The sequence below is a fragment of the Ailuropoda melanoleuca genome, chromosome 4, assembly GCF_002007445.2.
Source record: "Ailuropoda melanoleuca isolate Jingjing chromosome 4, ASM200744v2, whole genome shotgun sequence".
Taxonomy (NCBI): domain Eukaryota; kingdom Metazoa; phylum Chordata; class Mammalia; order Carnivora; family Ursidae; genus Ailuropoda; species Ailuropoda melanoleuca.
Genome location: NC_048221.1, coordinates 71,798,948 through 71,815,111, shown reverse-complemented (window position 1 = coordinate 71,815,111; position 16,164 = coordinate 71,798,948). Strand labels below are relative to the sequence as shown.

Below are 16,164 nucleotides of genomic sequence, written 5' to 3'. Positions count from 1 at the left end.
CCTTTTCCCCCAAACTGCCAATGTGTGGTTGCTCTCAGAAACTAGTTTTCATTAAAGAACATTATATAATTATGCAAATATGATATAAATACCATGACCTTTTTTAGAATTTGAAGAGGTGACTAGCTACAACCAGTTTTTGAGAAAATTAAATGTTTCAAAATGGTGATTGCTGTTAGAGTCTCTTCATTTTAAGGGGGCTGGGAATATGGGAGTGGAGTAGCCACATATAATATGTTAGTGAAGTTTGCCAAATTAGAGAGGAAAAGCAAGCAAAACCCTCTTTATTAGCCATTTTTATTGCAAGAGATGATGAGGAATGATGTGGGTGAAGAAGACCATGGGATGACAAAATTGGGGAAAGAAGTGGGGACTGGAAGGAGGTGAGTGTGTCCGAGTTGGCTTTCTCACTGCACTTCTGCATATAAGCACACACCACCCATTAGGTTACCTGTTTGTTTCAGGAGGGATTAAGTAAAACAATTGGTTTAGCCCTTTTTGTTTTTATGATTTAGCTGGTGTTTGTTATGGCTTTAAAAAACATCTTTTTTTTTTTTTTTAAAGATTTTATTTATTTGTCAGAGAGAGAGCACAAGCATGAGGAGCGGCAGACAGAGGGAGAAGTAGGCACCCCACTGAGCAAGGAGCCCAGTGCGCGACTGATCCCAGGACTCTGGGATCATCACCTGAGCTGAAGGCAGACACTTAAGCGACTGAGCCACTCAGGCGTCCCCCCAAAAATCTATTTCTGAAGTCTGTATACTTCTGTTTTGAAGTATATATAATATTTTGAAGTATATATAGCTCATGAATGTTCGAAAGTAACAGGATTCCATATCAAGAAACAGAACCTTACCAGCACCCTATAATCCCCTTTATATGGTTTCTAGTCCCCTGTCCCCATTCCTTTAACCACTCTTCTGACTTCTAACAGCATAGTTTTTCCTTTTGCGGTCTTTAAGGAAGTGTCTATGTGTGATAAAATAAGTAATATAATAAAATAAATAGATGGGGATAAAGAGAACAACAGGAATCAAAAGCTTTTGAGAAAGGAGGTGTCAGATTGCTGATTGGGGAATGATTTTGAGTAGAAAATTCTATCTCTCAAATCTACTCATTAGAGTAGAATTTAATTTAATTTTAGTTCTTTTAAAATATAGCTGCTGCCAGGATGATCAAGGCTATAGTTTGTTGATACTCAGATTTTTTCCTTTTTAACTGAGGGAACGGGAATATAGATTGGAGCAATAAATCTCAGGACACTTTGGAAGAAGGCCATTTTGTTGGAAGTTTTAGACGCCAGAGGGCAGTGTGAAGGCACCATGTTTCATCTGCAATGGGATTCAGGAAGAAAAGTGAGGCTGTTTGTTTAATTTGTATTTTTGCCTGAAACAAAATCATCTTTCTTTGCACACAAATCAAATATTTGAAAAGATAATGTAGCTTGTGGGACTTTGGGCAATTTACTTAACTTTTTTGGGCCTCAGTTTTTCTATCTATAAAACAGGAGTAATAATACCTATCTCATATAGTTTGAGTTAATACTGAATATGTGAAAGTGTTTGGAACATAATAAGCTCTATACAAGTGTTAGCTTCCAACAACAGTCACAAAAAGTGCCTCTCTTATTTGAGTGTTAGGGTTGAAAAAAAATCTTGAGACTGCCTTCTTTTTTACTTTACTCTCATTCCTAACCAGTTAACTATAAATATTATTAAACTAATAAATGTGAAGAGTTTAAAAGTAAAAACTGTAGTAGTTCTCTCCCATATCCCTACCCATCCCTAAGGTTTGATTTCCACTTTAATCTCTCTTAGTTCTATCTTTGTTGTTTGCCTCATTTTTCTAAAACACAGATTTCTGGGCCCTACCCCAGAGGTTCTTCTTCAGTGGATCTGGGTGGGGCTCAAGAATTTGCATTTCTGAAAAGTTCCCAGCTAGTGCTTATGCTACAGGTTTGGGGACCACACAATGTGAGCCACTTTCTCTGGTCCACAGATCTCATTGACTCGTAAATGTCACAGGGATTTGTACAGGCAGGTTGACTCAACAGCCGAAATTAAGTAATGAGCAGATCGTTACTGAGTGGCTTAATATTGAGTATAGAATAAAGTTCAGACTGTACATGAAATTCATCATCTCCTCCATCCACTTTTCCATTTCTCACCCCATCTCAACACCTCTTGTACATTTTAGCATTGCTGAACTTACAGCAATTTAAAAAATGTGCAGTGGTTTCTCCTCAGTGGTTTTTGATATGGTGTTCTTTCTTCATGGAATTCCTGCCCATTTGGCTACCTGGAGATACTTTCATTCTCTTTCTTGCTTTTCCATCGCTGCAGAATTAGATGTTTCTACCTACCATGTCTCTTGAAACAATCTATATGTGCTTCTGTCAGAGTACAGATCACAATAGATTTTAACTACTTGTCTGTCTTTCTTCTTTCTAGCTTGTAAGCTCCTTGGGAAGAGGGACTTGGTATTTTACATTTCATTTTCACTGGCTTGATATGGTTATTGGCATATAATATGAGCTAAAATAAACATTTGACTAAATTAAGAGAGAAGGAATTAAATGATTTGGAGGCCCAAAAGTGGAGATTGCTTATATGGAGCTTTGTTGTCTTTAATTTCAAGGAGCAAATCTACATAAGCTGCAGGATATACTCCTTTAACACACATGATGTTTCTGGACCATGTACGACCCAGATGTGGATCTCAGGCTATGTTCGAGCCCCTTTCAGTTAACAATAGCTGAGGTTTAGGATAGTGGGAAACCGTGTGTCTGTGTTTTAGAAATATAATCAACAGTAATGCAGAGAGGCCGGGTGGAAGGCATAGAAAACAAAACTACCCTGTGGTTCAGATAAAAGATGATATTAGCAGAAAGGGAACTTGGGGGGAAAGAATAGACATTTTGGAAGTTCAGTTTGCTTCCATGGTGACAGATTAGATTGTCGTGATAGGGAACACACAGTGATACTGAGGACATTTGACTAGAATGCTTTTGGTTGCAGTAAGAGAAAACCCATCTCGAACTAGCTTAAGCAATGAAGGAGATTTCTTGACATCTGTAACAGGAAAAGTTTGATCAGTGCACTGAAACAGTCTTTCCACGATTCTCTTAGCACTGCCATCCTCAGCTTCAAGAGTCTGTGTGTACAAACCATGTTTCTCTAGAAGAAACTGTACCTGGGTCCAGAGTTTCAACCCAAATCTTGAGCTTCATGCTGACTGGACCAATCTTTTTGGCCACACTCCGGCTGTTAATTATAAAACAGTTGGATACTGAACAAAATGCTTTGGAGATGTTGAGGTCAAGTACTCTCAAGGCACATAGCTGCTACATAGTAGGAAGGTGGTGTTGGAGGAGATAGCCATGATATCCCCGAGGAATTCTGTGGTAGAAGATGATATTAATTGAACTAAGATAAGTAAGAGGTACAGGTTTGAGAAAATACTAATGAGTCTGATTTTGTAGGGCTCAGGGAAGATAACGAGCAAGAGCAGCATTTCTGAAGGGAGAGCAACCTCAGGAAGGCCTCTAAAGAGGGAAACAACTGGGCTTGTTCTAGGAACTAAGAGAAAGTCATTGGGGCTGGCTTTTTTTTTTTTTTTTTTAATTTTATTTATTTTACTGACAGACAGCAGAAGCAGGGGGAACAGCAGAGGGAGAGGGAGAAGCAGGTTCTCCGCTGAGCGGGGAGCCTGATGCAGGGTTCGATCACAGGACCCCAGGATCATGACCTGAGCTGAAGGCAGACGCTGGCTTCTAATGAGGGGAAGACTGGATAAGATTAAGTTGGCAGGAGGCTGATGTTTTTTGGGTCATGGTAAGGAGTTTAGATTCTAAATGCAATGGGAAATCATTGAAAGGTTTTAACTAGTCAAGTGACATGATTCAATATACATTTTATCTTTTTTTTTTTAAGATTTATTTATTTGAGAGAGAGCATGTGAGCATGCAGACGGGGGTGGGGAGGGGCAGAGAAGGAGGGGGAGAGAGAGAGAACCTCAAGCAGACTCACTGCTGAGCATGGAGCCCGATGTGGGGCTCAGTCACTATCCTAAGATCATGACCTGAGCTGAAATCAAGCACTTAACCTACTGTGCCACCCAAGCGCCCCCCAATATACATTTTAAAAAGATAATCCTTGTTGGTTCATGGAGACTGGAATAGATGGGATTGGAGTGGGTGCAGGAGAATAGTTACAGGCTATTGAGTAATCCTGGCTTGAACTAGACAGGTGTGGGAGGAAGAAATGAAGAACAGTAATAGACTACAGAAATATTTTGCAGTTCGAGTTAATTCTTGTGATAGAGTGGATTTAAGAGTTGAAGGAAATGAAAGGGTTGGACTCTTAGTTTTCTGGCTTCAACTGCTATTTGGACATAATAAGGGGGAAAACTGGAGAAGGAATAAGTCTGAGAGGAAGAACACTTTGCAAAGCCAAGTTTGAGATGCCCATTATGTTTTCAAGAGCATATGTCTAAATGAGTCTGGAGCTCATGTGGAAGAGAGCCAGGGCTGGAGATGTGAAATTGGCTTTCTCACTCACCAGAGAGATGGTATTAATGCATCAAAACGTGATAAAATGTAGGCCTCAGGATTTAAGATGGCCAGAAGAGAGTATCCTTCCTCGATGATCTGTGGATTTCAGCCTCTTACTTCACCTGTAGTTTTGAAATTCACTCTATTTTATATATTGACTTGATTTTCTTAATTAGTTGATTTTGATGATTCTTTAGTAATTTTTCTGGTTTTTTTTTTCCCTTTCCAGTTTTGGCTGACCTTGGGCAGTAAGATTGAAATAATAATAAAATTTATACCTTTCGTACTGTACTTTGAAAAATCTGCTTTTGAGAACAGTTACTGAAATTGCCTTTCCTTCTTTCTCTTCTTCAGGCTGACTTCTCTAAACTTTTCTGCTTACATGTACATGCTCCTGAAACCTATAGATTTGTTTTTTTAAAAAGAATTAATTATTTCAAATATGTAGTATATGTGTATGATATGAAAATCAAAAGATACAGAAGAGTCTTCCTACCCTTCCTCATCCAGTCACTTACCTTTTCTGAGAGTAAGCCATGTTCCTAGGTCTTGTGAGTCATTCCATATCAGTTCATCTAAGATTAGTTGCATGGTATTCATTCTACTCTTATCATGTCATGATTTATTTACCAGTTTCCCATTATAGACTTAGGTTTTTGCTGACTTTTACTATACTGGAAAAAGTTCTTCAAAAGATATCACTATAAATAATATCATTTTCCAGGAGTATGAATATATCAGGATCAATTCCGAGGAGTAGAATTGCTGGGCCAAGAGTTTATGCATTATAAGTTTTGATAGATAATGCCAACCTGTTCTTCCTCCAGAGGTTATACCATTGCACTTTCTCACTAGCAGTGAGATAACACAGTGTCATGTGCTGACACATATGAACCCAATGAGTTACCAACTTCTTGATCTTTGCTGCTAATCTTGAGAGGTGAAAAGTGTGTCTTATTGAGACCTGTAGAATTAGAATGATTACAGAGTGGCTTTGATTGAATTTTACTGAATTAGTGAAATGACTATTTTATGATTGTCAGTACATATATGTATTTTTTTAAACCACCGCAAGTGTTTCTAAGTGACTGGAGAACATTATTTGATTCTGTATTTAAACCGTACATTATAATATAGATGTTTAAGTTTCAGGATTTTAAACCACTGAGTATCCTTAATTTGCAGGTTTTATCTGAGAGAACGAATATTGAACTTTGGGTTTGTGCCAACATTATTCGTCTCTTTAATGATGATAACACAATTCCCTTCATCATACGGTATCGAAAAGAGCTTATTAATAACCTCGATGCTGATTCCTTGAGAGAAGTTCGACAAACCCTGGAGGAGCTCCGGTAAGAAACCTGGGAAGGGATGAGCCTACTGTGAGGGAAAAGAGGCCATGTGAGCCAGTGAGGGAAACAGTGAGGAGGTGAATGACAGCATATTTCAACAGTTCCATTGTTTTGTTTTCTTGAATTACTGTAACTGAATGTAGTCACCTTCTGACAGAGGAAGTCAGCTCATTTTGCTTCTTTAGGTGTGTACAGAGTCCCTCTGCTGGAGTGTTTATGAATAGCTCGGGCCCGCATGGGCAGAAAGGAGATCTGCCTTAAAAGTGTGTGCTCAGGAGTTTGACCGTCATATTCTCTCATAGAAATATTTGTGTATAATGGCAAAGGAAGGAAACTGAGAAAAATACATTTTAGTCTGAATCTTTGCTAGCTTATATAAAACTGTCCTCTTAATACTATGAAGTCCCTAAATGGAGAGGTTTTTTTGGCAGTATAGAGTTTGGTAGGAAATATGTATATTTCTTTTTTCTGATCTTTTAAAGGGCATGGTAATTTGATATTAGTGGGTTTTAAGTTTTGTATAGCTATAGAATGAAAAGCATCCTTTAAAAAATTATTCCTCTGGACTTAATGTAATAAGTCAGAAATAAGCATGCCAAGACTATTAACTATATTTTCAGTAGAGTTTATTAAACATTCTTCACCATTCATGCATTTATTGCATGTCTCCTACATGCCAAGTGCTGTGTTGTTAATGTGTGTGTTCTTCAACTCTACGACAAGGATCTGATTAAAATTGGATAGAATTCTTACCTTCAAGCCATTCTAAAAGCGCTAAAAGTTGTTTTTTACAAGCAGCCTGGTAATCTCCTGGGATTTGGGGGGACCCTGCATCTCACTAGCATTTCTACACCTTTTGTTGAAGTTCTTTTAGTGCCAGGAGTATTAAGATGCTCATAGGTGGAGAATTATATTTCATTGAGAGGCAAAATCAATTAGCCAGCCCAGAAGTATAAATGACTGGCTAATCAAATGGTTTCAGATTTAAGTCTTCCAGGCCCAGGTTAGTATAATCAAGCACCAGGGGGTACAAACTGGAGATCCTAACTCTTAAAAGGGGTAGCATCTGTTCCAGCTGATTACTGACATGCAGTCTTGTCCGCCCAGTTTGCCAGCTTGTCCTGTGCATTTTTCCCAAAGAACCTGGTAATCTGAGTTTTTATATAAAAACTTTCTGGGCCAGATGAAACCATCTACAGGCCACATGTAGAAGGCCAGTAGTTTATGAATTCTGAAGTAAGCTTTCTATTTGGTTGAAGGCCAAGGTGATGAAGAAAATCTGAGGATTTGGGATCTGAAATTGAAGAAAGTGTCACAAACAAGCAAGAATAATTTATTTTAAAAATTAAAGGTATTTTAAAAATTTGGTTGTATGGGGGACAAATAGAAGCTTTATGTCAAGATTACTATTATTTTCTTTTTCTATAAAAAAACTTCTGCAGAAGAATTCATTCCCTGGGTATCTATTAGTAGTGAAATACATTGAATATTAGTGGAGGGATATTTCTCTGAATAAGTGGGGGCATTGACTGGGGCTTGGAAGATCTTTGTATACCATACAGAGATTTGAAAATGAGATATGGTCTCTATTTTTTCTTAAACTCAACATTTTCTATAACTTAGAGCATTGGTTTTCAATCTGTTAATTGCTACCTATAAAGGAGTAGTGAAACTAATGTAGTGGGTCATTACCACTTTAACAAAAATTAAATAGAGAATAGAAAATGTAAGAGTACAGTTTATGTAGTAAAAGTAAATATTGTTTCATGAAGCTGTTTATCATATGTTTGTGTAACTGTGTATTATATATATTTATATTATGTTTATACAACTTTATTATATCTAAAATTATATATACGTGTATATGTGTACTAGGTTGCAAAGTAAAAAATATTTTTTATTGAGGGTCACTGTTAAAAATGGGAATAAAAAAGGGTGATTATGTATAGTAGGAAAAACTTCCTGTTTTTTCTCTAAAGACGCCTTTCCTCTTCTATATATGCAGGCCAATAGGACATTGGCCTTTTGTCAAAATGACCCTGGTGGGCTTTAGCCCCTGAAAACAGTCTTGGGCTACCGGAATGTAAAAGATACACAGGTTGTAATATAAGTACTGCATATGCTTCCTCTTTAATTTACAATCTTCTACCTTTGGTGTTTTTTTTTCTTTTTTTATAAGTAGATTTAATTTTTTCCCCCATCAATCATTTCTAATAATCTATATTGGCATCTAACTTTTTCCCATCATTTTAGCAATTCCAATTAGGCAGATGCTGTAAGTAGTAACAGGTAACGAAGTAGGGTGAGAGGCATTAGATATAACAATAGGATTGTGTATTCACAGTACAAAATCATTATAAAGTAGTAGAATGACCATGCTCTTGCCCCTATTATCTATGCATTGATTCCTGGAATTAGCTTTTCTCTGTGAAATCCTGGCTCTCTCCATTGGAGAATGGTATTTAGAGACCAGTTATGGGTGCTAGGTGTGCTGGTCCTGAGTGATGATACCAAGTAGCAGTGAACACATCTAGCACCGATAACTTGGTTTCTATGTACTATTCGCCAGATTCCGGGGCTGGGGCAAGGAAAGTAAAAGCCTGGAATATCTTGTGCCAGAGAATAAGGAAGTGCTCAAAGAATGATGGGAATATGTCAAAAGAACACAGAAACTAATTTGGAGGGGTTACTTCTGGTCAAATTTGGAATAATTTGAGGATCAAAATAAGTGTTAATAATGGATTATAACCATTAAATGAAAACCATGAGTCTGTGGTGATATAAATAAATCAGCATATAAATTGAAACTTTAATAAGGAGTGGGATAATTAAATAGCTTTAGAATACCTCTCCACAAAATACTTAATTACAAAGAAATAGAGTGGCTGCATCATGTAGAAACCCACAAACACTATCAGATGATCTAAGGTGATTAGTGAAAATCATTTGCCACCTAAAGGATGCAGTGATAAGAACACGCCATTACTTCTGTAACATCAGAGAAACTCAGAGTGTAGGACATTCTACCAAATAACTGGCTTGTAACATTCTGAAGTATCAAGGCTTTGAAAATCAAGGGGAGACTGAGATACTATTTCAGCTTGAAGGAAACCATAGGCACATGGCAATTACATACAACCCACTCTTAACAAAATTCACTATCAAGGACATTATTGAAACAGTTGATGAAACTTAGGTGAGATCTGTGGATCAGAATATAGTAATAGATCTCTATTCATTAACTGATTTTAATATCTATATTGTTATGTAGGAGATTCTTGTTTATAGAAAATATACCCTAAAATATTTAGGTAATGGTAACTTATTCTTAAATGGTTCAGAGGGGAAAGTGTTTTTATCTCACCTACAACATTCCTGTAATTTTGAGATAGCTTCAAAAAGGAAGTTTTGACTCATAAGTCTTGTATATTACAAAAGTTTTTATTTTCAGGGCTGTTGCAAAGAAGGTTCATAGTACAATCCAAAAAATTAAGAAGGAGGGGAAGATGTCTGAGTGCTTGTTAAAAGCCTTGCTGAACTGTAAAACTTTTGAAGAACTAGAACATGTGGTAAGGAACTCTTTTAATCTTTTAATATAATACCTACCTAATTATAATATTATTTGGATCTTTTTATAGCTAAAAAAGATCTGGAAATAAAAAGATAAAGTCATCAACCATCGTTATGTAATTCAACAAAGTGCTTATTCAATAAATATCTATCAAGTGCTTTTTTTGTGTGGTTTGCTAAGATAAGTGTACAGAGTCCTTGTCTTTAAGGCATTCCCAGTTAAGTGGGGAGACAAAGGAGTGTAGGTTATGGAACTGAGAAGCTTAAGGGAGAGTGCTCAGCTGGAGACCTAACTGTGAGGGTCTTCAGCATGTAGTTGGTATTTAAAACCATGAGAATGGAAGATTTCACTCAGAGAGAGTTTGTAGGTAGGCAAGTCAGGATAGAGCATTGAGGAACACTAACTTTTGAAGCATGGTGGAGGAAGGGAGAACTGAAGCAGGAGACATGGAAAGAATGGTCAGGGAAGTAGGAGGAGAATCAAGAGATGATGACACCATGGAAGACTATAGGTGATCTATTGTTATTAAGTAAGTAAATGTAGTAGGGAAGTTTGGCAAGATAAGGACTGAAAAATGTGTATTTGTAAGTAGGGGATCATTACGCCTCTTTGGGATACCACTTTTAGCAAGGTATGGGAAGAGAAGCCCAATGGCTCAGGTTGAGGAGTGAATGTGTGTTAAGAAGTAGAAGCATTGTGTGTCGGCAGCTTTTAGAGGAGCTCCGTTGGATTGAGGAGAGGATCTTATAGTCCTTGTAGTCTAGGCACTGAGTTTTTAAGATGAGTGAATACCAACAAATGGTTATTGTGAAGTAAATAGAAAAGTGTAAAGAATCAGGTAAGGAATAACCATCTTTGTATAGCTAGTAGTCTCTGGTTGGTATTAATTCATCTCTGAAGGGAGAGGAAAGGGTTGAGAAAAGGATGTCTTTAGCATTCCCACCATGTCTTCTAATTTTGTGTTTTAATTTTGACTTGCTTTTTAAAACTGACTGGTATGGTATATTTTCTGACATTTTTTTTTCTAGTCAGCTCCGTATAAAACTGGGAGCAAAGGCACCAAAGCCCAGAGAGCAAAGCAGTTGGGATTAGAAGGAGCAGCCAAGACACTCCTTGAGAATCCAGGGGAGCTCAATCTGCTATCTTATATTAGACCCAATGTAAAAGGTATAGCTTTACTTCAAGAGATCATCCCTGTTTCTTTTTCTTTTTCTTTTTCCTTTTTAAATTTGAAAATTATGTTTTAAAAAAATGGTTTCATTAAGTAATGACTATACAAAGAGTATTATAGCATATAAAGAATAAATAATTCTAATAAAATAAATCCCCTTATACCTCTACTGCTTAGCTATTCTGCTTCCTCTTTTGATGAAGTTCCTGTTCTAGTCTTTTGCCCATTTTTATTGTGTTGTTTCTCTTTCTTTTTTTAATTAATTTATAAGTACTTTTTAAGATACTCTTTCTCAGTTATATGTATTACAAATCTTTTCTCCCAGTTTATAACTTTTCACTTTCTTTATGCTGTTTATTAAATAAACAGAAAATAGAAGGTCTTAGTTTTATTATAGTTAATTTATTAATCTTTTCAGTTTTGTTAATCTTTCCTCTAAGATACTTGTTTTTTTTTCTTTTTAGAGAAATTTCTTCATGTCCCAAAGTTTTAAAGAATGTCCTATATAGTCTTTTAAAACTTTGATTCTATTTCTAAAAATTTATTTAATTATAAAAGTCACGTCTACTTTTTAAAAAGAGTTTCAACAATTCTGACATATATGTTTTAAAGTGAAGTCCTGCTTCCACACTTCTACACTCCAGGAGTAAAGGGTCTTTTTTCTGAAATGTATCTTCCTAACCTTTTGTGTATCTGTGCCCAAGAAGGAGAGTGAGATGGGAAGAGGGTATGGGAGAGAGAATTTCTGAGAGAAACCCATGGAAAGTGACAACTGATACATGTCAAGATACATTGGTTTTATTGACAAAATAAGCCCTAGAGTAAGAGCTCTTTGAGCAAGAGTGGCTTTTTATAGGAGTTCTGACAGGATAGGATGGGAAGATTGGTGCTCTTCTAAGTCCTATGCTTATTCTGGTTTCTTTGGCCTTCTGTTTATTCTTTTGGCTAGGAGACCTAAGTGTCTACAGGGGGCAGTCTCTGATAAGAATCTCCACATTCGGAGCGCCTGGGTGGCACAGCAGTTAAGCGTCTGCCTTCGGCTCAGGGCGTGATCCTGGCGTTATGGGATCGAGCCCCCATGTCAGGCTTCTCCGCTATGAGCCTGCTTCTTCCTCTCCCACTCCCCCTGCTTGTGTTCCCTCTCTTGCTGGCTGTCTCTATCTCTGTCGAATAAATAATTAAAATCTTTAAAAAAAAAAAAAAAAGAATCTCCACATTCTGTACTACACTGTGGGGAATCCTAGCATATTGTAACCTGCATTCATTTTAAACTATTCAGCAATGTGAGTTTGTGATTAAAAAATTAAGGATGAGTGTCTGTAAAAATACAAATGTCTGTTCACATACAGATACACACATCTTAATATCTGTTTCGAAAACGACAATAATTAAAAGAGAAAGCAAGTAAGTATTGAATATAGAGATGGACTGAAATGAGTAAAACTCGAATTTAACTTTGTAATGTGTATTTTTGGTTGGATTTTCAAATGATGCAATTTTAATGTTTTAGTAGTAGCTGAGACTATAGCTGAGCGTTAAGGTCAGCCACAGTGGGAACTTTCTTGCCCAGTGATAGTTTTCTTAGTATGAAATATTGGAGTTTTCAGAATATCAGATGCATAAAGGTTTATTGTCTGTTCTTGCTCTTTTATGATCGATTTCCATTCCTTTTCACTCCTTTGGTACAAAATTTTCCTTAGTTTTGCATACATACTGAGTTCCTACTGGGTAGATTGGATGACTCTATCTCTTTTCATGACCGTATGTGGTGATGCTCATGAACTACATGGTGATGGACACTTGGTGATACTTCTGTCAATGGGGCTTGGTCAGGGCTCAGTGCAGTTACAGTAGCATATATTGAACTTCCTGTTTGCTTTATTCCCTCTTCCTTTTACTCTGATCATACATGTCAAAGAATTACAATTGATCCAAACACACTAGATACTGGTTTTTAAAGTTTGCTTGGATTGTTTTTTTCCTTTTCTCTGTCCCATCATTTCTTGGGCTATACACATACTCATGATCATCCTCAATTGTTTTATTTTTCTAAAGAAATATTTTCATCATTCCCATCATTTCTAGAAGAAGAAACCAGCTATTTCAGTGTGAAGTGGAAGACACTTCTTACTTGCCACAGACCAGTAGGAATTTGGTCTGAATCAAAAAGATATACGTGCCACAAATGGACTACATCCTAGAATTTTGAGAATATCCCCACGTTAATACAAGGAGGACTAGCTGATTGCTGTGTTGTGTGGAGAAGAGGTAGCCTTGTTGCAGATAAAGTGAAAGGAAGTGTTGGCCCTCCAATTTTTGTTACAGTTGTGGAGCTTTGAAGAATCTGGCTGGAAAGTTTTCACTACAACAAAGGAGATATGATTTTCTGCTTCTGTGGTCTTATTTTCTCCTGATTTCACTGAGATGCTAAACTTTTTGAACTCTTGTTATTTTTGGCTGTCTTAAGCCCTGATGATCAATTCTCTCTGATGGAAAAAAATGCTTATTCAAACACGCAAGACTCTTTTTTCAGTCCTTTCTCTTCCTAGTTGGACTGAGAGGGAGGTAATGTAATTTGGATGAGCTACCCAAGTGACTCTGATAATTTCTACCTCCCATTAGGAACCACTGCTCTAGAGGTAGCTCAAGGCACCTCCCCAGCTGTGTTTTTGTTTTTTTTATACTTTAATGGGTATCGGAATCATCTGGAAGCCTCTGCAAAACAAAAATCCCCAAGTATAGGAATCCATATTTTTAGTAAGTACCTAGCGTGGATTTATTTTTGGGTCCTTAGACTATACAAAACATTGCTCTAGAGCTCTAGTGTAATTTTAATTATATAAGGTTTATTAATTTAAAAAAATTTACAAATTGTATTCACCAGAAATGATGGTGAAGGTCTTTTATTTATAACAGCAAAGTATATAACTCCTTTTTTCTGTTCTCTTTCATTGATGATTCTCGTTGGAGATAGGTTCCATCTTTGCTTCTGACTTACTACTCTGGTGTTTCTATTAAATATTGTATAATGATACTGTAAGGTGCTTTGGGACTCCAGGAATTAGTGCATTAGTGACTGGTTTTCTTAGATGAAGACTGATATAGGGAGATAGCTCACCCAAGAGCAGACATTTATTGACTGCTTCCTATTATGTCACAACTGTTCTAGGTGCTTTACATATACAACCTTCCACCTCTCAAAGGTAATTCACTCCTGAAAATCCCCTCATAGGGAAACTCTCTTAAAATGTAAACAGACTTTGTATTAATTTTAGTGGTTAAATTTCTTTAAAATAATTTTAGTTATTTTAATAGTTAAGATTAGTTATAACAAAACCCAACAAGGCATTTCTCTTGGTTAATGACTCCATAAGTCTGTCATCTTATTCTCTTTGTCTTTTGTACCTATTACTCATTAAAACTATGCTCTCAGAAAAACATACTTATGATACTTAGGGCTTGTGTAATTCAAACTTCAATGCAAGAAAAAAAAGCTTTAATGGAAATACAACAACTAAGAAGAAATGGGAAAAAAGCAATGCAGATAATCTCTCTCAGTGTATATATAAGTTGATATCACAGGGGCCATAATGTTCAAGAGTCACTGCTATAAATTAGCAAACCAGAAGCACTTGGAAAGAACTTTATGCACCATTGGTAGACAATTCAGTTAGGAAGATGAATGACCACATAATGGCTCTTGTTTTGTGCTCATGAGATTTGAGAAATTCAAATGGGTCATTAAAAATGTGAATAAGTGCCTCATAAGTCAAAATAAGAATATTAATAAAATGACTTGTAAAGGATAATTTTTGTAACTGGTATGAAATGGTATACCTTGGGTTACGACTCTGTTAATATATATTTCCTATAGCATGTTTATTCTTTATAAACACTTCATGAAATAGGTGCTTTTATTCCATTTTTATAGGGAACTGAGGCACAGAGAGGTCAAGTAATTTGCCCAAGGTTACACATTTGGTTAGTGGTGGAACTAGGATTACACCAGGCAGCTGGCTCCAGAGCTGCATTTTTTACCACTAGGTTATATGATATGTAAAGGTCCTGTATTATTGTTTGGAGACTTTTTATTTTTTTGCAGAGGTAAGCTACTCACTGCTATGATACTTCTCTGTCTTAAGGTTTTCAATTTAAGGGTTTATTTTGACTGGAATAAATTTATTATGATTTAATTATAGACTTAAAAATCCAATCTGTAGTTCTTTCTTTGTTTTCCCCTTTCCCCTTCTCCTAAAGGACTTTCAGCCCTCCAGGATATAGAAACAGGAGTGCAGCATATTTTAGCAGACATGATTGCTAAAGACAAAGACACGCTTGACTTCATTCGGAAATTGTGAGTAACTCTTTTATAGCTTTCTGCTTTGTGGACTCATGCTGTTAAGGGTCATATGGTTAGTGCTAACACTAGTGTTCATTAAAAACTTTATTTTTAGATTTTTTTGGTAGCAGAACTCTTTGTTCAAGCAACAGAACCCTAATATACTAAACGGATAAAAGTAAAGTTGCTTTAATTGAATTCTAGGCGGGGATCCTGGAACTCTGCTTGCTCATCCTCCTTACACTGACACACCTCAATGGAGGGCTCTGAGGAACAGTTTTAAAACCATTACATTACACAGTGTATGCCAGAGAGAGATTCATATTCATTTAGACTGAGTGGCATGCTTTTTAAACATATTGTGATGTATGTAGTATACATGTATTATAATATCTCATTTCTGGTATTTATAAATGATAGAGTTAACTTGAGAATGTTTACTATCAGGTATAGATAAAAGTGCTGACCTCAAAATGAATTTCAGCTGATGCAGAGAGCTGCTTATCCATGGTATCATGGTCCCTTTATAAGAGATTAAAACCTCATGACTTAGGCCCTACTTGGGCTTTTGGATTTTATGCCTCATTAAAAAAAGATATTATCTTAAAATCCTATTTTAATATATTTTTCAGCTGTGTGTCAGCAGAGAACACAGGGTTTTGCCAGTGGTCTGCTTTTACTCTTTCTCCACATCTCTGTATGAGGTGTGCAGAGGAGAGTAAAGGTGGAGATGAACCAGTTGACTGCAGTGGCTTGTCAGGGTTTTTGTTAATACAGGGAGAGAAGTTTCTTAGTTCCTCAGTAATAGTAACGGTAATTCCTAGTAGGAATGAGTCAAAGGAGGAGAATTGCCTAGATTTTAAATGTGTTTTTATAAGTAATTATCCTTCCGAAATTTGTTTCAGTTTTATAAACTGTCGCTGGAAGCTGTTCTGCCATGTCTTGTTTCCCTTCTTTTTAGCTTTTTTTTTTTTTTTTAAAGATTTTTATTTATTCATTTACTTGACAGATAGACAGCCAGCGAGAGAGGGAATACAAGCAGGGGGAGTGGGAGAGGAAGAAGCAGGCTCCCAGCGGAGGAGCCCGATGTGGGACTCGATCCTGGAATGCCGGATCACGCCCTGAGCCGAAGGCAGCCGCCCAACGACTGCGCTACCCAGGCGCCCCATCTTCTTTTTA

At 36.7% G+C, this 16,164-nt stretch overlaps 1 protein-coding gene across 8 annotated transcripts in view; it reads left to right on the top strand.

Moving 5' to 3' along the window:
- SRBD1 (S1 RNA binding domain 1) overlaps positions 1-16,164 on the top strand; it is a 208,689-nt gene that overhangs the window by 18,290 nt on the left and 174,235 nt on the right. For all 8 annotated transcript variants that reach the window (XR_004624865.1, XM_034659076.1, XM_011236753.3 and 5 more), the window contains exons 5-8: positions 5,738-5,904; positions 9,356-9,473; positions 10,504-10,642; positions 14,904-15,000. Coding sequence is in view for 7 of the 8 variants with exons in the window: in XM_034659076.1 (XP_034514967.1) it covers positions 5,738-5,904; positions 9,356-9,473; positions 10,504-10,642; positions 14,904-15,000 (521 nt within the window). In the remaining variant the exon portion in view is untranslated. The remainder of the gene's footprint in view (positions 1-5,737; positions 5,905-9,355; positions 9,474-10,503; positions 10,643-14,903; positions 15,001-16,164) is intronic.